This window comes from Gekko japonicus, unplaced genomic scaffold (genome assembly GCF_001447785.1).
Source record: "Gekko japonicus isolate JY-2015 unplaced genomic scaffold, Gekko_japonicus_V1.1 scaffold2061, whole genome shotgun sequence".
Taxonomy (NCBI): Eukaryota; Metazoa; Chordata; class Lepidosauria; order Squamata; family Gekkonidae; genus Gekko; species Gekko japonicus.
In genome coordinates, this window is record NW_015170950.1 from 164135 (window position 1) to 189479 (window position 25345).

Here is a 25345-nt window from a genome sequence, read left to right on the forward strand (position 1 = left end):
CACAGTGGCCAGAAATACCAGGTGCCATCAGGAGGTCAACCAGTTGGGCCAGGACATTAGAAGCCCTCCCACTGTTGACCCCGCCCCCAAGCACCAAGCACAGAGCATCACTTGCCCCAGAGCCCCTATCTATACCTTGTGGCTAATAGCCACTGATGGACCTCTGCTTCAAAACCCTTCAGTGAAGCAAGAGGAGGAGCCATGATGAAAGGCCTCCCCTTCCATTTGCCTGAACCCCTCCCTTCACAGCCCGCCCTGAAGTGGGAATAGAAACTTATTTAAATTTAAGTTGGGATATTGCACAACGCGGGTAAGACTGTATGGGGAAGGTCCCCAGCCCGCCAATGGCGAGTCTCTTTTAGGGACTCCTTTTGGGAACCAAAGACTCCGGAGCAGGCAGCACGTCCCGAAGATAGACACTAGAAGATAAAAATGTTGGTGTTCAGCAGTAATTCTTGCTTTCTGTAATGTACCCATATCAGACCGCATGCGAGGCAAGGGCTCCACGCGGTCAGGCGAAACCTCTGAGCTTTGCTCTGGCACCCAATGGACTAAGCGGATCCTAGCCCGCTCCAATCGGAAGGGTAGGTTCCAGGCTGAGAGCCTACGGAACTCTCGGCCTCTGTAAATAACCAGTCACGGGAGTGGGGTGTGTTTTGGGTATGGGGTTTTCAGGGAATATAAGCCGGCCTGCGAGCCGGCTTAAGTTGTCTTGTTCTGCACTAATAAAAGTACGAGAGCTGTAATCACTTGTGAGTCTCAGTGCTTTTCGCTTTCCTTTAATTGTAATAGTTACATAATAAAATTATACATTAGGAGTGCAAAGAAGTAAATTGACAAATAATAATTAATAGCAACTGAAAAAATTAATTTGGGGTTAAGGGGGGCAAGAAAAACAAAAGATGTATGAATTGTATCATGATATATTTTCAGAACATAGAATTAAGTTTGTGGGAACATTCCCAAGTGGATTATAAAGATAGGACCATAGATACATTAGAAATCAATCCAATTTGGGCATATTGTAGGTTACTCTTGATAAATTCGTTTAAATGTTATTCCTTCCTTTGTTATGATGTTTTGTATAAACTTGTATTGTGGGGATTAAAAGCAAAATAAAATATGTGTTTTTTTAAAAGTAGGAAGTACTGGGAGATTTCAGGGTAGAGCCTGGGGAGGGCAGGATTTGGGGTGGGGAGAGAACTCAGCAGGGGCTAGCGCCATGGAGTCCACGTTCTGCAGCCATTTCCTCCAGGGCAACTGAGCTCTCTAGACTGGACACCGCTTGTAATTCCAGGAGATCTCCAGGCGCGACCTGGAGGCTGGTAACCCTACCTCCATGCTGAGCTTCTCTTCTTTGTGTCTTGGGTATTTGGAATCAACCCCCCTTTCTGTTCAGTGCTACAGAAGGGGCAGCCTTTAAAGTTGAATGTGTATATCCTTTTCTAGCAACATGACACCCGCAAAAGATTCAGTGGCTTGTGAATAAGCTGTAGGGCTCCCAGTCTCCAGGTGGGGCTTGGAGATTGTTATGTCCGCAGACCGCCACTGGGTGCCCGCGATTCAGCGGAGCTTGAGCCCAGAGAACAATGAGGACTAGGCTCCTGCACCCTGCCTCTAGGGAACCAATGGGACATTGGCGGGAGGTTTGAATGGGCCAATGGGATTCCGCAGGGGTTCCCCAGAATGTATATAAGTGGCCGCTCGGCCGTTGGTGGGTGTGCATGTTGTGTACTAATAAAGTGTGCTGTGTACTATGCGTGCCTCAGCGGTTCTTCCATGCGGCTAACCCACTACGCAACAGAGATCTCCCGGAATTACAATGGATCTGGAGAAAATGGCTGCTTGCTTCGGAGGGTGGACTCTGGCATTATACTCTGCTGAGGTCCCTCCACAAACCCTGCCCTCCCCAGCCTCTACCACCACCCCCAAATCGCCAGGAATTTCCCAACCCAGCGGCAACCCTGTGTGTGTTTCTGTACTTCCTTCCTGGCCCTGGCAGACATCAGCTGGAGGAGAGTCTGTGTTTTCTCCCCTTTGCTCCTCGTCTGCGGCACGACCCGTCTCTCCGTGGCTGGCCTTGCATAAGACAAATTTCGTGGCAAAAGGGTCAGAGAGGAAACAAAAATTTCCTCTGGCTTCTTATGCGGCAATGAATAACACTAGCAATATGCCCATCGTTGTGATGGACCGGGAGCATCCAGACCAGGGGTCATTTCGTAGAAAAAGAGCTAGGGGGACTCATTAGCATAACTCATTAGCATATGCCACACCCCCTGACATCAGGGGCCCGGCGGTGGACCTGCAAGGCCAGCGGGAGTGCGAGGAACCCCCGCGAAGGCCCTCCCTGGCCCCAGGCAGGCAGGGGTGGGGAGAGGCGGGGGGGAAGCAACTTACCCTCCCTCTTCTCCTGCCTCCTCCAGGCTGAATGAGGGCCGGAAGCGGGGCGGCCGGAAGCAGGGGCGGGGCTTGGTCATGTGTCCCGCCCCCCTGCACCTCACCCGGGGGAGCTGCGTTCCCCCGCGTTCCCCCCCGAAATGACCTCTGATCCAGACTGTATATCGCAAGCGTCTGTGCAGGGGGAGCAACATGTCTGCACCAAGATGCACCACTCTCCACTCTGTGGGATCATGCAGTTGGAACTTCTAGCAGACTGAAGCTGGTGGGGTGGGATTTCCATGCCTCCCTCCCCCCTCCCACTCCAGCCCACTGAGCACCCTGAAATTCTGCTCCTGGCGTTTAAGGGATCCTCAGGAACAGTGTGGGTGCGAAACAGAGGTTGGCAGCGTGGAGGGAGGAACTGGCGGAAATCACCCTCACCTCTTGGTGTATTTATTTATTTATTTATTTTTCATATTTATATCCCGCCTTCCCCAGTGGGTTCAGGGCGGCTCACAAGGGCAAGGTAAAACCGAGCCATAGTTAAAACATATAATACATAATAAAAACATCCAACATTAAAACACTGGTGCTCAATCAATTACTAAACGTAAGTCCAAGATGACTCAGCTCAGTTCTTCTACGGGATCTTCTAAACATTCCCAAGTTCTTCCTCAGGGCCTCGCCAAAATGTCCTTTAGGTGCAGTGACAGTGATGGTATAGTGGCGGCGGCGGCTCCTACTCAAAAGCCTGGCGGAAGAGCTCCGTCTTGCAGGGGTCTCACAGGGCCCGGATCTCCCCCGGGAGCTCATTCCATCAGGTAGGAGCCGCCACCTGGTTAGGAGCGCAGACTCTAATCCAAGAGAGCCAGGTTTGATTCCCCACTCCTCCACATTCAGCTGCTGGTGTGACCTTGGATCAGTGACAAGTTCTCTCAGAGCTGTTCTCTCAAGGGCAAGTTCTCGAGAGTGCTCTCTCAGCCCCGCCTACCTCACAGGCAGTGTTCCCTCTAAGCTGAGTTAATGTGAGCTAGCTCACAGTTTTTTAGCCTCCAGCTCACAGATTTCTGTCTTAGCTCAGGAAAGATGGCTCCAAAGCAAACTAATTTATGCAGCAGCCGAAGCGCTGGCTCACAACTTTAATGCCAGTAGTTCACATAGTAGAATTTTTGCTCCCAAGACTCCACAGCTTTGAGGGAGCATTGCTCACAGGGTGTCTTTTGTGGGTAGGGGAGGGGAACGGAGATTGTAAGCCGCTCTGAAACTCCGAGTGAAGGGCAGGGTATAAATCCAATCTCTCTCTCTCTGTCTCTCTCTCTCTCCCCTTTCTTTCTCTCTTCTGCCAACAAAGTTTGTTCCACTGGTGTTAACTCCTCTTATACCAGGAGTCCACAACACGGTGCCCGTATGTACCAGGCGCCCGCTGACACCTTACCTGGTGCCACCTGAGTGTTTTCAAAAAGTGGGTGGGGCCAGGTGAGGCACTTGTGCTTCTGATTGGCCGTTGAAGAGCTAATTGGCTGTGCAGATTAAAATCACCTTGCTTTGGCAGCAGCCGTGCCTGGCCTCTCCCTTTTGATCTTTAGGAGGCAGCAGAAGACAGTTTTCTTTAGGACTGCTTTTGGTTAAGTCTACTAGCGGTCCTGAATTGTAATTTTAAATTTTGTTTTTTTATGTTTCTAATGTTTCTTCTATGTGGTAAACTGTTTTGATCTCCGTAAGGAAGAAAGGCAGCTGATAAATGTTTTAACTAAATAGCGTTGGTATTTTAGTCACTCACTCCTCTTTCCCAGTGTATTTTTAAAATAATCCCTCTTCTTCCCTCTTCTTCCCTGCAGTTGGACTTTCTGTTTGTGTGTGTGTGTGTGTGTGTGTGTGTGTGTGTGTGTCTCCACCTCCCATGGCAGCCATTTTGTGGTTGGCTCCAAATCCCGCAGCAGCCATTTTGTGGTTGCGCCCACCACCTTGGGTCAGAATTCCAAAGGTGCCAATGGCCAAATCCTGCCCCCAAACACGACGTGCCGCCATCACGCGGAAGTGACATCATCACATTGGCAATGTCGTGCGGCAACACTCTGGTTCTTGGGCAAAACTCTATGGTAAAACCAGCCTCAAACTATAGAGTTTTGCCCCAAAACTAGAGTGTTGCTGTGCGACATCACCGACGTGATGATGTCACTTCTGCATGTCGTCAGCATGTCACGGCGCTCCACCCCCACCTCCGGGAAGTCCCTCCCCCTTCCCTGTCAGCGTGATCATCAGACTCGGTGACCCTACTGGCCCGTGTATGCAGCTTGAAGAGCTGGTGTGTGCCATCACAGCGCACCCCTCACATGACCTTTCTCGATGACTCTGGGCAGTTGAGAGCACGGGTACAGACAGGTCACTGGGGAGGTGCATGGGTGGGGTCAGTGATCGTGGGCCCCACCAGAAGTCCTTGGCAACTGCCCCAACTTGGCGTTTGCTGATGCCAGGCCTGACACTGTCATATGACTATAAGACTGCTTCACATGCACATGCCATGGGTGCTGGGAGCCAAACATTTCCGCCCATGCAAACACGGCTCTTGTAGGGTTGCCAGGTCTCCCCTGGCCACCGGCGGGGGATGAGGGTGTAGCCTTGCCAGAACCAGGTTGGAAAGTCCTGGAGATTCCAGGGTGGAGCCTGGGGAGGACAGGGACCTCTGTGGGGTACAAGGCCACGGAGAGGGTGGCTAGGTCCCCTCTGGCCACTGGTGGGGAATGGACACCAATGCTCCCTCTCAGCTGTAGAGTCTTGTGAACAAAAATCCTACTTTGTGAGCGACTGGCATTACAGTTGCAAGTGAGCCATTTGGCTGCTGCATGAATTGGTTGGCTCTGGAGGCCTCCTTCCTGAGCGAAGAGAAAAATGTGTGAGCTGGAGGCTAAAAAAAACTGTGAGATAGATCACACTCACTTGACCTAGAGGGAACGCTAATAGGTGGGTAGGGTTGCCAGATCCAAGCTGGGAAACTCCTGGAGATTTGGGGATGGGGCCTGGAGAGGACAGGGACTTCAGTGGGGTGCGCTGCCATAGAGTCCACCCTCCAAAATATCCATTGCCTCCAGGGGAACTGATCTCTGTAGTCTTGAGATGAGGTGTAATTCTGGGAGATCATCAGGTCTCGCCTGGGAGGCTGGCATCCCTAGGCTCTCGTGAGCAGTTCGTGCTGAGCTCTGTCATCTGGCTGTCCCGAAACAGGAGGGCTGTGTGCACACTGGAAAGTTAGGAAGTGTTCCCTCTAAGCTGAGTGAGTGTGAGCTAGCTCACCGTTTTTTAGCCTCCGGCTCACACATTTTTGTCTTAGCTCAGGAAGGACGGCTCCAGAGCAAACTAATTGAGGCAGCAGCCAAATCGCTCACTCACAACTTTAATGCCAGTCGCTCACAAAGTAGAATTTTTGCTCACAAGACTCCACAGCTTAGAGGGAACGTTGGAAGGGGGGCCCCCAGATATTTGGCCTGCAGGAGACGTCGCTTCTGACATCAGGGTTTGGCAAGGGTGTCTTACGGGAGCCGGGGAAGGGAGGCGGGCGGGGGGGGGGAACGTGACTGCCAAAAAGAAAGGTAGCAATAAAGCCTCATGCTCATTAATTACTCTGTAAGCCATTACTGCTTAAAAACCCCATAACTTTAATGGAGGCTATTATAAAGTATAGCAGGAAAATTGTGAAACTAATTACTGTGTGGTTATTACAGAGAAAGGAAGGGGCTGCTGGCTTTTAAAGGGGAACTGAACCTCAGCATACACGCGTCACTTTTCCTGCATGGATTCATTCCACTCCTCCCAAGTTTCGAGTCCAAATAGCACCTAAAAGACCAGCAAGCAGTGTTCCCTCTAAGCTGAGTTAGTGTGAGCTAGCTCACAGTTTTTTAGCCTCCGGCTCACACATTTTTCTCTTAGCTCAGGAAAGATGGCTCCAGAGCAAACTGATTTATGCAGCAGCCGAATCGCCCGCTCACAACTTTAATGCCAGTAGCTCACAAAGTAGAATTTTTGCTCTCAAGACTCCACAGCTTAGAGGGAACATTGCCAGCAAGATTTCCAGGGTAAAGGCTTTTGAGCGTCAACGCTCTCCTTGACTCTCGGGCGCTTGTACCAGGGGGGCCCCCAACCCTTCTGAGTCTGTGGGCCCCTTTGGGATTATAACACAGTGTGGTGGGCGCAACCACAAAACGGCTGCCGCAAAATAGCTGCTGCAGGAGATGGACCCAGCCACAAAATGACTGCCACGGCTTACCTTCAGTGACACAATGAAGATCCTTGTGCAGTGATGGCAGCCGCTGCCAAAGAAACTTTTTTAAAAATCTTGCACAGCCAATCAAAACTCCAAGGGCCAATCAGAAGATGTGGCGGGCAAAAGCCCCATTCGGCCCCACCCACTTTCTTAAAACACTTGGTGGACAGCAGGGAAGGTGTCCATGGGCATCAGACTGGGATCCCTCGTGTACCGTAAGAAACCACAAGGGCAAAGTGTCAGTCCGGAAGTGACACTGGGTAGCTCTAGGAATCACTGGAAACTCTGTGGTTTTACACTTCCTGGCAACCCGATACCGGGGCGGTTTGGGCAAAGGCTTGAGTGGGAATTGCGCAGGGATCACTCCCAGCTCAAGGTGTGCTAAATCCATGGTTGACTTTGGCCAGTTCTCACTGTCTAGCCTACCTCACAGGATTGTTGTAAGAAGAAAAATGGGCTTATTCCAGCTATGTATGCTACCTTGAGCAAGAAGAAGAAGAAGAATGGATTTATAGCTAAACTTGGAGTCTCAGAGTGGCTTACAATCTCCTTCCTTTCTTCTCCCCACAACAGAGACCCTGTGGGCCATATAGGGATCAGGGCCCACTGCGTTCAGCATGATCTACTCTTTGTTGGCGACCAATATGACATAGTTGTTAATGACTAGGATCTGGGAAACCCAAGTTTGAAAGGGAAAAAAACCCCTCTGCCATGGAAGCTTGCTGGATGACCTTGGGCCAGTCACGTACTCTCGGCCTAACCTACATTACAGGATTGTCGTGAGGATAAATTGTAGGAGAGGAAAACCGTGGAAGCCACTTGGCACCCATCATCTGCAGATCCGGTACTTGCACTTTCACCTTGGCCATGGAATTCCTCGCTGGTCCTCTTCAGCCGCCTGCAGTCTCTGAGGATGGGCAATAAATCCCCGCCTGGAATTTGCAATGTGGCTTTGAATTAATCCGAAAAGGCCATTGCCCTGCCTGCCAAAGCAGCTCCATTGCAGGTGCTAAGTGGCCGAGTCCATCCGACACAACCCAACACACACTCCTCTCTCTGCCTTTCAGTGTCTTGGGAGCAAGACAGGATCTTGCAGCAGAATGCACTGCATCCCCCCTCCCATTTTCCCCCAGGAAAGTTGGAGTGGCAGACAATTGGCCACGGAGCCGTTAAACATTCTGGACCCAATTAAAAGCAATCAATATTGCATGAGGCCAGGCAGAAATAGCAAGACCTCTTTCTCCCTTCATCTTGCTTGCACACAACAAGGATTGCAGGAAGAAGGGGGGGGGAGGAGGGGAATGAGGAGGAGAAGGAGGAGATTGGATTTATACCCTGCCCTTCACTACCCAAAGGAGTCTCAGAGCAGTTTACAATCTCCTTTCCCTTCCCCTCCCCACAACAGACACCCTGTGAGGTAGGTGGGGCTGAGAGAGCTCTTTCAAGAAATGCTCTTAAGAGAACAGCTCTGAGAGAACTTGTGACTGACCCAAGGTCACACCAGCAGCTGCAAGTGGAGGAGTGAAGAGTCAAACCCGGTTCTCCCCGATTAGGCCGTTTGGAGTCCCGTTGCCAGAGCAACGCGTAGCGTCACATCCTGGCGACGGCGGTGCAACGCGTATCACTGCCCCCGTGGCAGGGATCCTGTGAAGACGTGCAGATCCCCCGCTGCGGCTTGGCAGCCCTAACCCAAACACACCCCACTCCCAGTGACAGGCTATTTACATAACATTACTACTAGATTGGTTACTTTCAGAATCCTGGCAGGCTATTGTTTTTGTGCTTCAAACTCAGCCAGTCTCTGGGGTGATTCAATCAGGAATGATTCAATCCCAACACATAACACTCACCATGAATAAAACTTTGTTGATCTTAAAGGTGCCACTGGACCCAAACTTTGGCAGCCCTACGGGGTTCACATTTTTCTGCAAACCTGGGGTTCTTCCAGCTCTGTTGGACTCACCCCTCTGGGGTGGGAGGTCTCTTCCTGCTACTGTGGGAGACCTGGCCACGGGCCACTTGACTTGGTGGGCTACTGTGTATTGTGAGGATAAACTTTTTAAAAGAGATGTGTGGGAAGGAACAAGCAAACAGCATAAGGGAGGGGTGTGGTTATCTGGCAGAGGAGCTTCAAGAAAGCAAACAGAAAGGCTCTCTACAAATGGAGCCCTATTAGCAAAGTCTGTTTAATTACAGGACAAAGATTCCTGCATCATTTACCAACCAGAGAACACCAGGCGCCCAACTACTGGACTGCATTTGGCTTAGAGTGTCATGTGTTGTATCTTGCTTTTCTTTGGTGTAGTGGTTCAGCGCGCGGACTCTAATCTGGGAGAACCGGGTTTGATTCCCCACTCCTCCACTTGCAGCTGCTGGATGACCTTGGGCAAAGCCATAACTCTGGCACAGCTGTTCTTGAAAAAGAGCTGTTTCTGTCAGAGCTCTCTCAGCCCCACCTACCTCACAGGGAAAGGAGTTTGTCAGCCGCTCTGAGACTCTGAGTGAAGGGCGGGGTACAAATCCAATCTCTTCTCTTCTTCTTTCTTGAACTCTTCCTGCATGAAATTCGTCTCAAACTTCTGTATATTGCTGCCCCCCCACCTCCCACCCTGCTGCCTGCATGATATTCTTGAACTGGTCCCCTCCCCGTTCCCATTTTCCAGAGCCGGTGAACGGCTCCCCCATCTTCTTGGCAACTGTCCACCCCATGTGTTCCCGGATAAATGATGTATGCTGCTTGCCAAGATAACACCTAGATAAAATATGGCCTATTTAAATCTTGCTGGTGTCTCGGTTAGCATCAGACCTAAGCCTCTGTGGCAGCTTAATATATTCCTGGCTTTGATGCTTCGGGGAGAAGAGCTGGGGAAAGGCAGAGGGAGAGTGACTGAGAGCCGGGAACTGAAAGACAGAGTCTCCGGTACCCTGGGAATACCTTGCCTGTAGCACAACCAAGGGTAGAATGAATGTCAGTCTATTTTTTTTAAGGTGTCACGGGTCTTACCCAGAATCCTCAGTGGGTGGTAGGAAAAAAACTACCATTTCCACTATAATGTTTATATCGAAGGTTGTTATTAGTCTTTGCTGGAGTCAGATTGGATTAGGGTTCAGAAAGAAGGAGGTCCAAAGGCCAAGTAACTGGTTTGCCTGGCTAGAGTTTCCTCCTCTTCCGAGCCTGTTGTCAGAATAATGGAAATGTAATCCCATGGTTGGGGAAACAGTGCGTGGTCCATCTTTTTACGTTACCCTACTCTCTATATTGAAAAGCATTTTATATATTAAAAAGGCTGTGCGTCTAGATGTCACTCTGGTGTCCATTATTTCTTGTGTTTCCCATCCACTCGCAAAATACACTCTGCACATGGTTAGAGGTGATTTGCTGACAACTCTGCTCAAGTGAAAGGCCCTCTGTCAGGGCCAAATTAAGGCCAATCAATGTCCTAAGCGTAGCCCTACAATGGTGCCTCTCAGCCTTTCCATTGCTTAACTGACAAGACACTAAGATTCAATAAGTGCTGAAGGTGAAATAAGAGATTAAAAATTCAGTTTTCTTCCAAGCCGTCCCCCAGGCCAGACCCCACAAATATATTTTAAAACGTGTTTTTTTTTTTAAAGTATTTATTTAACACAAAAGCCAGTTTGGTGTAGTGGTTAAGAGCGGCAGACTCTAATATAGAGAACTGGGTTTGATTCACCACTCCTACTCCTCCTCCACATGAAACCAGCTGGGTGACCTTGGGCCAGTCACAGTTCCCTCAGAGCTGTTCTCTCAAGAGCAGTTCTCTCAGAGCTCTCTCAGCCCCACCTACTTCAAAGGGTGTCTGTTGTGGAGAGAGGAAGGAAAGGAGATTGTAAACCACTCTGAGGCTCCGAGTGAAGGGTGGGGTATAAATCCAATCTCTTTTTCTTCTTAAATAGCTGTAAGCTATATAAGCAAATTATTTACTTACTAGGAAAAAGGCCCGTTGTGGAAATAAATACAACCGCCTCTAGAAAGAAGCTCTGGGCGGGTGCCCCGGCCTTGGACACTCAGTGTCAATTTGCTGTGGCGACCTTAGCATTTTCTCCAGAGGAACTGATCTCTGCTACCTAAAGAACAGAAGGGAATGGTTGGTTTGGAGGGTGGAGTCTATGACTTTGTACCTGTCCGAGGTCCCACTCCTCCTGAAACCTCACCCTCTCCAGGCTCCATCCCTCACATCTCCAGGAATTTCCCACCTGGAATTGGCAACCCTATCTCCTTCCCAGTCAACCATCAACCTACCTTTATTTCCCCCTAACCTTTCAGCTTTCCACGCCCCACACACCTGCAGCCTCTCCTGTGCTATGAAGCCCTGACTGCTACGTCACATTGGCTGTCATACGGGGGCCACCTCAGCAGCTTATAAGGATACAGAGCCCACCATTTTCTCCAGGGGAACTGATCTCTGACATCTGGAAAGCAGTTGTAATTCTGAGTGATCTCCAGCCCTCACCTGGAGATTGGACACATTTTACCTCAGAACAGCAAACTGCTTAGAATGTTAGAAGCAAAAGCCAATCAAGTTGCATATGCAAACGACCTCTGTGTTCCGAGGCAAAAGCCAATGAGGCTGCATATGCAAATAACCTCTGTGTTCTGACTGGCTATGGGGGGGAGGAGGAACAGCAAAATGTTTGGAGTGTTGGAGGCAAGACTCAAGCAATGCAGCCAGTGGATAGGGACAGATTCTGAGTGACACACCAGGGCGCCAACCAATTCCGGAGCGTGTGGAATGTTCTAGAGAAGTGCCACCACCATTCGGCTTTTATATATAAGGGAGATATAACTAAAGTCGAGTGTGGCAGTAAAAGAGTTAAGGGCAAGATAGCTAGCTAGGGGGGAAACCTCTTGGTGCCCTAAGCATGTGATTGTTTTGCTTAATGGTTAATCCAGGGCTCCACTCTGTATCTGCTCAGAGGCAATCCCAGCCTGATGCACCGTATTTTTAAAGCAGAAACAAAGTGGTCCCGTTCCCCCACCCCCCCGTTTGTAACCTATTAATGAGTGTATGGTATAGAAGAATAACATCAGGCCTACTGACGTTCTACAGATTGCCTCCAGAGAGTACCACGTCACTTACTCACCATTGCTGAATAGACACACCCTGAGCCCATTATCCATTCCCTGCAACCGAGTCACCGGTTGTAAACCAGTAGATTCCAGTAGCACCTTAAAGACTGATAAGATTTTTGGAGTATGAGCTTTCGATAGTCAAAGCTCCCTTCATCAGATTCACAAACGTGTGAATAAAGCATAAACCGATGCACAGTCATATGCGAATGAAGCAATGCCGGATTTATTAAAGAGAGGCCGTAATTCCTTAGTATTGAAGGCCCCTCACGCCTGCTGAGAGTTACCGCAACCCCCAGATTACAGGAGTGGGCCCAAACCAGTCACTGGCTGGGGTAGGGACTTCCAAGCCAACTTTAGCTGGGACCCGTCTAATGGCGGTGGGCAATGCTCCCTCTAAGCTGTGGAGTCTTGTGAGCAAAAATCCTGCTTTGTGAGCTACCGGCAGGGCTATTTTGGAGCAGGAACGCACAGGAACGGAGTTCGGCTGGCTTCAGAGTTGGCCACACCCACTACAGCCAAAACCTCTGCGTGCCTGGCTACAGAGGGAAGGCCTGGAGAGAGAGACCCCCCCGCCGACGACTCCAAGGCGGGCGGGCCAGGGAGGCTCCTGGAAAGATCGAGGAGGCATTTAAATGACTCCCTGTGCCTTCCCCGGCCTATCCAAGGGCCAGCTTGCCCAGGTGCCCCGCAGCCGCAGGGCACCCAGGCAAGCCAAGGGAAGGCAATTTAAATGAATTACGTTGCCGGGTGAGGTGCTTTCAAGGAGATTTGGCGGTTAGGCCGGCTTGACCTGGGGTGTGGCCTAATATGCTAATGAATTTCTGCTGTTGGATGTGGCCTATTATGCTAATGAGTTCCTGCTGGGCTTTTTCTACAAAAAAAGCCCTGGCTAGCAGCATGAAAGTTGCGAGCTGCTGCATCAGTTCGTTTGCTCTGGAGCCCTCCTTCCTGAGCTCAGACAAAAATATGTGAGCCGGAGGCTAAAAAACTGTGAGCTCACACTGACTCAGCTGAGAGGGAACACTGGTGTGTGTGTGTGTGTGGAAAGTGCCATCAAAATGCAACTGACTTATGGCGACCCCTGGTGGGGTTTTCAAGGCAAGAGACGTTCAGAGGTGGTTTGCCATTGCCTGCCTCTGCATAGCGACGCTGCGCTTCCTTGGGCGTCTCCCCTCCAGATACTAACCCAGGGCCGACCCTGCTCAGCTTCTGAGATCTGATGAGACTAGACTAGTTCATCTCGGTTTTCAAGGCAAGGGGATGAGCAGAGCGGGTCTGCCACTGCCTGCCTCTGCGTAGCAGCCCTGGGCTTCCTTGGGGGTCTCCCATCCAAGTACCAACCTCAGCCAGCCCTGCTTAGCTTCCGAGATCTGATGAGAGTGTGATAGCCTGGGCCAGCCAGGTCGGGGCACCTGCTCTCATGGAAGGATCGATTTGGATCTTTATGCCCCATTCGTCTCCTCCGTAGGGACCCCCCCATCAGCTGACAACACTGGTCCCTTCGACTCCGTGTTATCCTCACCACGACCAGGGGTCATTCCATAGGAAAAGAGGTGCAGGCGCTCATTAGCATAACTCATTAGCATAACTCATTTGCATATGCCACACCCCCTGACGTCACCGGAAGTGTGTCAGAAGGCAACACCCACCGCTCAGGCTCCACTGGACTGTTTTGGATTGCTAGCTATTGGGGGGGGGGGGACGTGCAGATCTGTCCTTGCAGAGGAGGGAGAGCTTGTACCTGAATAAGACTTGGTCAAGGGCCCGCGCGGGTTTTTTGCGCCGGGGGGGGGGGGGGCTCTGCAGCTTACCTAGCTGCTTCTTGCTCTGGCCGAGGGCTGCTGGGAGCAGGGGGTGGGGCTTGTTGCATGTGCCCGCCCCCTGGGCTCTTTACTGCCGGAGTTCCGCTCCTGTGTGCTCCTGCAGGAAATGACCCCTGACCACGACACAATTATGAATCCACTCGGCGACGGCCCATGCAAAGCCCTGAGCTCTCTGCCTGCCCCCTTGCGCTTCTGTCTGCCTATCCCGCTCTGCTTTGCCTTGCAGGCCGCCTTCCCGACGGGACCCTGAAGCCTGCGCCGGTGGCCCCCGCGACGCCCGGAGAAGCGCCGCCCGTCGGCAGCCTGCCTCCTCCCCGGTGGCGGCTGCCCCTCCGACCCGGCTTGTGCAATGGGTGGGTTGTGAGCGCTGGTAAGACCTCGGAGCCTCTCGCTGCTGTCTTCTCTCTCTCCCGGTTCCCTTCTTGCCCACTGATTTCTGTTCTCCATGTGCTCTGCTGTCCTCTCTCTGGGCTTCTCGCTGTCAGGGAATGAGGAGCTGTGGGCCCAGCCCGTCTTGGAGATGCCGAAGAGACGCGACATCCTGGCTATCGTGCTGATAGTTCTTCCCTGGACGCTGCTGATCACCGTCTGGCACCAGAGCACGATAGCTCCGCTGCTCGCAGTGCACAAGGGTGAGGAGAAAGCCGCCGGCCGGCGCCAACCGTGCCCGCCTCTTCCTTCCGCCGACCCCACTGCACCATGGCTCCTTCTCATCGCTTTCATAGTCATCCTTCTCCTTCCATTTATGGCGGTCCTTCCATGTTCACCTCTGGTCCTTCCAAAGTCCTGTGGTTGAAAATGTCCGAGAGTTATAGGGATACATAGAGAGCCATCAGTGGTTATTAGCCACAAGGTATAGATAAGAACTCTCGGTCTGGGGCAAGTGACGCTCTGTATTCTTGGTGCTTGGGGGGAACAGTGGGAAGGCTTTTAGTGTCCTGGCCCCACTGATGGACCTCCTGATGGCACCTGGTATTTTTGGCCACTGTGTGACAGAGAGTGTTGGACTGGATGGGCCATTGGCCTGATTCACCATTGGCTTCTCTTATGTTCTTATGTTAACTGAGGCTCACAGTGTTAGGAAGATATGGAAAAATATATAACACTGTAAATCTATTTTGTGCTTTTTCTTTTTTAAAGATTTTTCTATACTACTTTAGAAATGTTGATGTCAAGTATTTCAAAACATAGATCGACAAGGTGCTGTTTGAACGTAGTGTAAACCTACGCTTTGATGTATTGTTGCGGTCGATATATGTTTTGAAATACTTGACATCAATATATATATAAAGTAGTATAGAAAATCTTTAGAAAAGAAAAAGAAAAAAGCACAAAATAGATTTACCTTAAGTATACCCTTATTGGGGCTGCGGTGGCTCAGAGGTTAAGATGCTGAGCTGCAGACCAGAAGGTCGGTAGTTCGGCAGATCGAAACCCGAGTGCTGCGTGACAGAGTGAGCTCCCGTCTCTGGCCTTAGCTCCTGCCTACCTAGCAGTTCGAAAGCAAGAAATTGCAAGTAGATAAATAGGTACCACTTCAGTGAGAAGATAACAGCATTGTATGCGCCTTGGCGTTTAGTCATGCTGGCCACATGACCACGGAAACGTCTTCGGACAGTGCTGGCTCTTCAGCTTGGAAACGGAGATGAGCACCACTCCCTAGAGTTGGATTCGATTGGCTTTCGAGCAAGGGAAACCATTATACATTTATTACACAGTGTTATATGTTTTTCCATAACCTCCAGGTGGGGCCTAGAGATCTCCTAGAAGAGGGGAAAGAGCAAAAGGTCTCTTCAGAGCTCCTGTTTCATTGAACGTAGCATAACCTGTTTCACTGAAATAACCAAATAGGTCAAGGGTCCTTAATGTGGGGCCCATGACCCACCGTCATGCTTACCCCTACCTCTCCTGGTGCCTGCCAAGGGTTTTTAGAAAGTGGGAGGGACATGGTGTGGCTTTTGCCCAGAAAGGATTCTGATTGGCTACTGGAGATTTGATTGACTGTCCAGATTTTTTTAAAAAAATGGTTTGGCAGCAGCTGCCATCACAGCAGAAGAATCTTTGCAGTGAGAGTGAAGGAAAAGCGCAGCCAGGCCTTTTGTGGCTGTGCCCGCCATGCTGTGTCACAATTTCAAAGGGTCAAAAGGTTGGATATCCCTGAAATAGACTTGGAGAGGGTGGATCTCATCTGTTATCCCTTCATGAACAACCACAAAATACAGGCCTGGAAGTGGTCACACTGGCTTGTGCTTTGCAATAGCAGGAGAGTTCTAATCTTCCCATGAGCCCAAATGTGCTCTGGGCAGTTTGGGGATATATGTATTAATGTTATTAATGATGCAGCTGTTCTGATTATGGTGGCAGTTATGTACTTCTTCTAGTCTCCTTCATCCTTTATTAATTGTACTAGAAATAAGGCCCGTTGTGGAAATAAATACAACGAGATCTAGAAAGAGGCTCTGGGAGAGTGCTCTGGCTTTGGGCAAACAGTGTCAGTCTGCTTTTAAAACATGAACCTGGGACCTGCACACCACCAGAATACAGCAGATTCCACAAAGCAGCCATTTGCTTCAGGGGGACTGATCCGGATCGTCTGGAGATCCATTGTAATAACAGGAGATCTCCAGCTGCCACCTGGAGGTTGGTAACCCTAGCCCATGCCCAAGCATTTCACAGTCTTAAATGGATCACACGTTCTTATTTGTTCCTCCTCACGGGGTTATGTGAGTAGCCACCATGGGTGCAAGATTTTGCAGTATGATGCATCCAAGTTCTCCTGTTTTCTTGCTTTTCTCTTACATATTATGGCGCTGAGTCAAAACCCTTCCAGTTTTGGTGACCAGAAAGATTAAATTGATCCATAAGAATTGTCTCTCCAGAGAACTGGTTTGGGGTACATCTTCTGAACTGGGGAGGAGGGGGTACCTACAGAACTATCGTGCCTTCCCTGGGAACTGTAGTCTGGAGAGGATACTGAGGGAGAGATTCCCGTTCCCCCCTCAGAACTCTGGTCCCCAAGGTTCCCTGGGGATAGTGCATGGTTCTTAAGCAGATTTAGGTTTGCAACCTAGGTCTTAAGGATTGTATAATGGGCATCCAGAAAGTGTGGACGATCACTGTAATGTATTGAGACTGAAACATTCCAGGACTGATTCTACCAGAGACTGGCTGAGCTCAGAGCCCAAGAACAATAGCCCACCAGGACTCTGGAAGTAACCAATCAAGAAGTAATATTATGTAAATAGCCTATCGTTGGGAGTGGGGTGTGTTTGGGTGTGGCCATTGCATGCTATTTGAACAGGGATGTGGCCCTGGAATTTAGTCTTGTTCTTGCTGAAATCACTGATAAAGTAAAGCTGATCACTAGACTTAGGGTCTGCTCATCCATGGAGCCCACTATTTAACGATCACCATACCACCATACCATAGAACCAGGGGGGGTTCTATTTTTCCACCCCCGCAGATGTCCCTGCTAGTGTTATTGGAATTAATCGGATGTTATGGCACTTTGCATCTGTTGTGTTCTTTTTTCACGGTAAGAACTTGCCGTAGGCTTTTTATGAGGATGTAAACCACCTCGAGGACCTAACTCGTCACAGAAGGCAGACTCTTAACCGTGTCAGTGAATCGAAATCGCCATGCTACGGTTTCTCTGCTGTACCTATACGTGCCCCTTGAAGTCAATGGATCTAAAAAAGCGTCCCCACTGCTGGGCTGTGGCCAAAGTGCTCTGCTAAGGTCAGCTGGCGGCTGGTCCTGATCCACAGTCCTGTACCAATCCCCACCTAGCCATGTAGCTATTGCTAGGTACCCTCCGGCATGTTTACCTTTCGCCTAACCGTAGATGCCCACATGATCTTAAGTGTTAAATACAGGCAGGAGTGTGTGGATTCTTCACCATAGGGTTGCCAAGTACTTACCTCGAATTGGCGGGGGACACACGGTTTCTGGCCGGAACATTTCTGTGTGTAAGACACGCGTGCGCTACAATGCTGTCACCCGCTGCGGCATCAATTAGTTTGCTCCGGAGCCGTCCTTCCTGAGCTAAGACAAACATGTGTGAGCTGGAGGCTAAAAAACTGTGAGCCAGCTCACACTAACTCAGCTTAGAGGGAATACTGTTGCCAAGTACTTGCCTCGAATTGGCGGGGGACACACGGTTTCTGGCGGGAACATTTCTGTGTGTGAGACACGCACACGTGCTACAATGCTGTCACCCAGACGTGACGTCAGCACGCTGGGCACGCAGCCGGGCGACGCTCTGGCAATTGGGCTGAAAACTCGATGGTGCTGACGTCACGTCTGGGCGACAGCATTCTGGCTCGTGGTGGTTTTCCAAGTGGGACTGTTCCTGCCAGGAACTATGTGTCTTCCACCAATTCGAGGTAAGTACTTGGCAGCCCTACTTCACCAGCACAACACAAGCAGACAATTTGGCCTCGGGTGCAGAATTCAGCATGTCAAGCATTCTTTTCTTTTTTAAAGCTGTGTTTCTTGCCCTTCAGGCTATCAGGATAGGGCTGGAAGAAGACAATGCCTCTTCAGGCCCATAGCCAGGATTCTTTTAATGGGGGGGGGGCTTTAAATAAGTCAGGGGGCACCCACACACACACCCCTTCACACACCCCCAAGGGAGCTCCTGGGCCGGATGGGAAGTCAGGGGGCCGGGCCCCGAGACGCCCCACTGTAGCTACGGGCTGGTCTACCTTGTGTCACTTCTGTTTTTTTACAAGAAGTGACATGACAACACGAGTGGCATTGCAGGTTTTTTAAAAAGTTCTCCCGCCCCCATTCACAGTAGTGGTGGCAGGAGACCCAGCAGGAACTCATTAGCATAATAGGCCACACCCAACAGCAGACACTCATTAGAATTGGTTACATTACGGGTGTGTGGCCTAACATGCAAAGGAGTTCCTGCTACAAAAAAAGCCCTGGGTTTTGACAACAAAGTAAACCGAATAAGAAGCAAAAGGTGGGTGTGGCTGGATGACCACACTTCTGGTAGCATGGGGGTGCGGCCTAATATGCTAATGTGCTATGCTGTCAAGGGTGTGGCCTAACATGCTAATGAGTGTCTGCTGTTGGGTGTGGCCTATTATGCTAATGAGTCCCTGCTGGGCTTTTTCTACAAAAAGAGCCCTGCGTGTTGGTAAATAACAGCCATGGGGAACATTTTGAGGCAAGGCATTCTGAGGACGTTTCCAGGACACACAAAAGGAAGTATTTCTTCACACAGTATATAGTTAATTTGTGGGGATGTGTGGCCATGGTCGCCAATGGGGAGGGCTTTGGAAGGGGAGCGGACAACTTCAAGGAGGTCTGGATGACCCACGGCTACTAATCATGACGCATGTCTCCTCCCTCCAGTATCAGCGTGCCTCCTCAGATCAGTTGCTGGGGAACATAGACGGGATAATGTACTTGCAGTCTTCCTGTTCGTGGGCTTCCTACAGGTAGCTGGTTGGCCTTGGTGTGAACTGAATGCTGGACTTGATGAGTCTTGGGCCCATTCCAGCATGGGAGCCAGTTTGGTGTAGTGGTTAAGTGTGTGGGCTCCAATCTGGGAGAACCGGGTTTGATTCCCCGCTCCTCCACTCGCAGCTGCTGGATGACCTTGGGCAAGCCATAGTTCTGTCAGAGCAGTTCTGTCAAGCACTCTCTCAGCCCCACCTACCTCGCAGGGGGTGCCTGTTGTGGGGAAGGGAAGGGAAAGGAGTTTGTAAGCCGCTCTGAGACTCCGAGTGAAGGGCGGGGTATAAATCCAATCTCTTCTCTCTTCTATGTTCTTGTATTTGGATTGTGGTGGGATTTTAGGGCAGAGAGTGGATTGGGGTGAGGTCCCTTTGCCATTGCACTTGTCCAAGGCTGTAAATGCTCCTACCCTGGAGCTGCCATATGCCCCATTATCCAACAAATATGGTCATCCATTAGGGTTGCCCCCTGGCCACCAGTGGGGGACGGGGGTGGTGGTAGGGTTGCCAGATCCAAGTTGGGAAACTCCTGGAGATTTGGAGATGGAGCCTGGGGAGGACGAGGACCCCAACGGGGTACAACGCCATAGAGTCCACCCTCCGAAGCATCCATTTTCTCCAGGGAACTGATCTCTGTCGTCTGGAGATGAGATGTAATTCCAGGGGATCCCCAGGTCCCACCTGGAGGCCAGCATCCCTATCACCCACTGGGCCTGCCCCAGTGGCACAAACCCAGGGGAGGGGTCATTTGAGGTTGGGAAAATGAAATATGGATCTCCCCACCAGTGTTCCCTCTAAGCTGAGTTAGTGTGAGCTGGCTCACAGTTTTTTAGCCTCCGGCTCACAGATTTTTGTCTTAGCTCGGGAAGGATGGCTCCGGAGCAAACTAATTTATGCAGTAGCCGAATCGCTCGCTCACAGCTTTAATGCCAGTCGCTCACAAAGTGGAATTTTTGCTCACAGGACTCCATAGCTTAGAGGGAACATTGCGTCCCCACCCCATCTACAACTTTCATTTATTGTCACGACCCGTTTGGGAGAACTGTTCACCCATTGTCAGCTTTAGGCCCTAGAAGCTGAACGAATTAGGGAGAATAAGGAAAGGTTTTCAGGTTTCCTTCATCAGAGTCGTGGAGACAGACTGAGGAGTTCCGGTTTTCTCGATAGTGGATTTTGTATGCAGCCTGACAGAGAGGAATCCTGATGTTGTCTGTGCTCTTCCCATCATTTCCTGCTTTCACCTTCTGCTCTTGACCTTGTTTTCTTTTCCCTCTACTAGTGTTCCCTCTAAGCTGAGTTAGTGTGAGCTAGCTCACAGTTTTCTAGCCTCCAGCTCACAGACTTTTGTCTTAGCTCAGGAAGGGTGGCTCCAGAGCAAACTAATTTATGCAGCAGCCAAACCGTTCTCTCACAACTTTAATGACAGTAGGGCACAAAGGAGAGTTTTGTGGCTTTTTAAACTAATTTTTATCCAGTTTTCCCTTTTCAGTGATTATTTTGGCTGGATAAGCAGCATAGTAATAGTTACTAAGATTAGGAAATTGTATTCCACCTTTCTTGTCTTTCCTATGGAGTATGTATGCCTGTATTCTAGGCCTTTTATGTGCCCACAAAAAATCATTTAACGCATTTTGCCATTCTTTTAAACACGAGCTTTGCAACGGCAGTAGAACCATTCGCTAATATGATTAGGAATACAACCGATATTACTGGAATCAAAATTGGAAAGAAACAATACAAAGTTACCTTATTTGCAGAGGATAGTTAACTTCCCTGCAAAGAGTCTTGGAAGAATACAGTAAAGTATCAAAGTAGAGTTTTTGCTCGCAAGACTCCACAGCTTAGAGGGAGCATTGCCCCCAACCTACCCAGTCCAAGGGGAGACTCTTGCCTTTGTGTTTGGCTCTTGGCTGTTCTCAGGGCGGCTGTTGGAAGGCTGACCTTTCATTCCTTCTTTGTCCTTTCCCGCCCTCTTGTATGTCACTACAGACGATGGTGGAGATTCCCGTCGCGACTTCTCCCAAGGCTCTGACTCCAAGGAGTACTGTCTCTCTGACCGGGATATTGTGGAGGTGGTTAGGACAGAGTACGTCTACACACGCCCACCTCCCTGGTCAGATGCCTTGCCCACCATCCATGTCGTCACGCCCACCTACAGCCGGCCTGTCCAGAAGGCAGAGTTGACGCGGCTCGCCAACACTTTTTTGCACGTCCCCAACTTGCACTGGATCTTGGTGGAGGACTCCCAGCGACGGACCCCTCTCGTCACCCGCCTCTTGAGGGACACGGGGCTGAACTACACGCACCTCAACGTGGAGACTCCTCGCAACTATAAGCTGAGGGGGGACATGAGGGACCCGCGGATCCCCCGCGGGACAATGCAAAGGAACCTGGCCCTGCGGTGGCTGAGAGAGACCTTTAATAGAAACAACAGCCAGCCTGGGATTGTTTACTTTGCAGATGACGATAACACCTACAGCCTGGAACTATTTGAGGAGGTAAGGGGTCACTGATCTGGCCTGCTGGGGTGAGTTGCTACTCCTGGTCTTCTTTTTTTCTTTCTTTCTTTCTTGGTAAGTATTTGTGTGTGTGTGTGTGTGTGTGTGTGTGTGTGTGTGTGTGTGTGTGTGCGCTATATCATACTCCCACAAGGAAAAGAGATAAGGCAAAGTGATAAGGAGTGTAACAAGCCCTTGTGGGAGTATGATAAGGCATGCAAAATATGTAAACTGTGTGGTTCCATAAGAATATATTGACTCTGAAGAAGTAGAATTGAAACTCTCTTGGCCGACAGGAGATGTCAGCCTGGTTTCTCAGCCTCCCTGCAGACCTGTAAGTTTGAAACTAAGAAAGTTTGAAACAGCAAAGAAGATTACAGTGTTTTCAAGGACTGTATACAGCCCATTTACTGGTCTTGCTTTGGGAAGGCTTCTTTATACTTGTGTATTTGTTTCACAGCTTTTGTGTTTAAATAGCAATAAGTACATGTGGATCATACTAAAAGATTTATAGTTTCATCTCTATGAATGATTTTCTCATTTATAATGTTTGACACATATGCCTTTCAGTGGTATTTGACCTTGAGCAATACGTTCTCTCCACGGTGATTTTGTTTTTGTTATTGTACTTAGTATCTCTGTGGTCCCATTGTATTTAGTCTCCCCTCCTTCTGCCTACTTGGCACACGCCGTGGCAGCTTTCTCTCGCGCGCCTGCCCAGCTTAGTTTGCTGCTTCTCCTACCCAACAGCCACTCCATTACATTCATCTCTTGGGGGAATTTACCCTCCCCTTTATTTGGAAGGGCTCGCATTTTTCTGTAAGCCCTGGGAATCCTCCAAGTCTGCAGAAGAGTACCCCCTTATTTGAACCTGGCCCCATTCTCTAGGTTTATGGATCTGTATGGGGCAATGCTCCCTCTAAGCTGTGGAGTCCTGTGAGCAAAAATCCTACTTTGTGAGCTACTGGCATTAAAGTTGTGAGCGGGCGATTTGGCCACTGCATAAATCAGTTTGCTCCGGAGCCATCCATCCTGAGCTAAGCCAGAAATGTGCGAGCCAGAGGCTAAAGAACTGTGTGCTGGCTCACACTCACTCAGCTTAGAGGCGACACTGGTATGGGGCCAGGATCAGTGTTAGGTTTAGGAAAGATGTGTTACAGTACTATAATATTTAGCCCCCCCTCTGAACATCTGAAGCTGCATTCTTCCAATCTAGACAATTGGTGCAGCTAGGGCTCTTTTTGTAGCAGGAGCAGCTCTCAAGCAAAAGTCCTCCCCAATCCTGCCCCTGAAGATCCTTCTGACTGGGGCTCATGGCAAGGACTTGGACCTTGGACCTTCTGCACAAACACCGTCACTGATCTGCAGCTCTGCCACTGACCAGGAAGCATAACGGCCGAGGAGCTAAGCCCGAAGTGGTGCTTTCTAGCAGGACGATGGAGAAATGGTACTTCGCAGTTCCTCTGGAACAGAGTTCCGGCACAAAAATCTTGCGTGGCTTTTCCCTTTGGGTGGGTCAAGGTGGTACAGTGAGCCTTCTGAGCACACCCAAAGGTGCCTTCTAATGAGTTACAGTATTGGAACAATATTGCTTTCTCTTTTGGAACATTTGGCAAAATACTTAGATCTTTAGAGGACGCAATGGATCTTCGCTTCACTGGAGAGGAGACATTTTCTTCTGTGTAAAAATCTTCATTTCTTTGGGAAGGGTTCACAGGAAATCTACAAAATAACAAAGGCACCTAAGACTACATCTTTACACTTAGACCACACGGTCTACAACAATGGAGATTCTTCTTCTTGACCCCTAGAAGGAAATCACCTGAATACATTAAATAATGATTGCTAGTAAACAGAAAGATTGAAGGTCAAAGAAGACGGGGACGGCAAAGGATGAGATGGTTAGACAGTGTCATAGATGCAACGAACATGAAATTGAGCAAACTTCAGAGGATGGCGGAAGACAGGAGGGCCTGGCGTGATCTGGTCCATGGGGTCGCGAAGAGTCAGACTCGACTGTGCGACTGAACAACAACAAAGTAAACAGACTTCAGTTTCATGGGCTTTCTTTCCATTGGCTCTGTGCCAGGTTTCCCTTCCAGGTCAGTCTAAACAATAGCACACAAGGTAAACAGATTAACCCTATAATGACTGGAATTTAGACCTTGCAACACACATATTTCCAACAACTCTGACCAGCAATCGGTCTGCACAGTCTCTGGGTCTTTCATGTCACTTACTGCCCTTTAACAAGACACGAGAGCCTGAACTTGGGACCTGCTGCACGTGGCGTGCGTGTCTGCCCTTTGAGCGTCTGCCTCTCCCCTTTCGTATGCGCATGGCCGTTGGCTTTAAAATTCTCACAAAGGCTTTAAACGTCTTGCAAAAGGGCATGGTGCTTTGTTCACTCCTCTTCTCCCATACGGTGAGCCGGGACTGGAGCACTATCACCTTGAGAGCCAGTTTGGTGTCGTGGTTAAGTGCGCGGACTCTAATCTGGGAGAACCGGGTTTGATTCCCCCCTCCTCCACTTGCACCTGCTGATGTGACCTTGGGTCAGTCGCAAGCTCTGGCACAGCTGTCCTTGAAAAAGAGCAGTTTGTGTCAGAGTTCTCTCAGCCCCACCCACCTCACAGGGTGTCTGTTGTGGGGAGGCGAAGGGAGAGGAGTTTGTAAGCTGCTCTGAGTGAAGGGCGGGGTATAAATCCAACCTCCTCCTCCTCCTCCTCCTCCTCCTCCTCCTCCTTCTCCTTCTTCTTCTTCTTGAATACTGGTTTGGCCCACATGAGAATCGTCTTTAAATGGCAAATTATTTATTTGCCACTGTCCAACTTCCACTCCCGTACAGAGCAAACAGCAAATGGATTTGCCATTTACTATGTTATGGGTGTGTGAAAGTCAGACAATGAAGAAAGCGGACGGGAAGAAAGTGGGTTCCTTTGAAATATGGCATTGGTCGGAGGAGAGTTTTATGGGTACCATGAACCACCGAAAAGACAAATGAGTGGGTTCGATATTAAATCAAGCCTGAACTCTCCCAAAACTGAGGCTATTGTACTCTTGGTCACATTTTGAGAAGGTAAAACTGGCTGGAAAAGACAATCATGCTAGGGAAATGTGAAGGCGTTAGTAAAAGTGGAGATGGATGGACTCAGTCAAGGGAGCCCCGCTCCTCAGTGTGCAAGACCTGAGCAAGGCTGTTAGCCATAGGGCACTTCGGAGGTCATTCATTCAGAAAGTCACCATAAGTTGGAAGCCACTGGATGACACATAATACACACACACACATTTAAAGAATGATGGCCTGGGTCACACGGGCAGGAAAATGCGGGGGGGAAGCGTGGCTGTTTGCCCCAGGGCAAAATAACGCGCGTTTGCGCCAGCAGACATACCGTGGAGGTCCCATGGTAGGGGGGAGGTGCCGAGCACACCACAATCCTGCGCCACGGCAAAGAAGCAGCGCGGCAAATGGGTGGTTGTTTTTTTTTACACCAAAGTGTGCGCATGCCCCATTGGGTGTTTGTGCGCATCCCATGGACAGTTGAAAAAAAACCCTTTATATGAGGGGGCATGGGCGGGCGCCGGAACTACCACCGGAAATGCGATCAGACGCCCGCCCTTGCCCCGCGGTTACCGGAAACTAGTACCTCCGAGGTACTTCCCAGATGTGGCGGTGAGATCGCGCCCGGAAAATCCGCCTATCTTTCATCCCTCTAGCGTGCCTAATGCTCCGTGTGACCGCAGCCTATAACTCTCTTTTAAATTGAGAGCCAGTTTGGCATAGTGGTTAAGTGCGCAGACTCTAATCTGGGAGAACCGTG

At 50.0% G+C, this 25345-nt stretch overlaps 1 protein-coding gene across 1 annotated transcript in view; it reads left to right on the forward strand.

Moving 5' to 3' along the window:
* Nucleotides 1-13909: 13909 nt before the first annotated feature.
* B3GAT1 (beta-1,3-glucuronyltransferase 1) overlaps nt 13910-25345 on the forward strand; it is a 30312-nt gene continuing 18876 nt past the window's right edge. Inside the window, exons 1-3 of the mRNA XM_015418894.1 lie at nt 13910-13925; nt 14041-14187; nt 21016-21524. Of these exons, the coding sequence (XP_015274380.1) occupies nt 14076-14187; nt 21016-21524 (621 nt within the window). The 5' untranslated portion in view covers nt 13910-13925; nt 14041-14075. The remainder of the gene's footprint in view (nt 13926-14040; nt 14188-21015; nt 21525-25345) is intronic.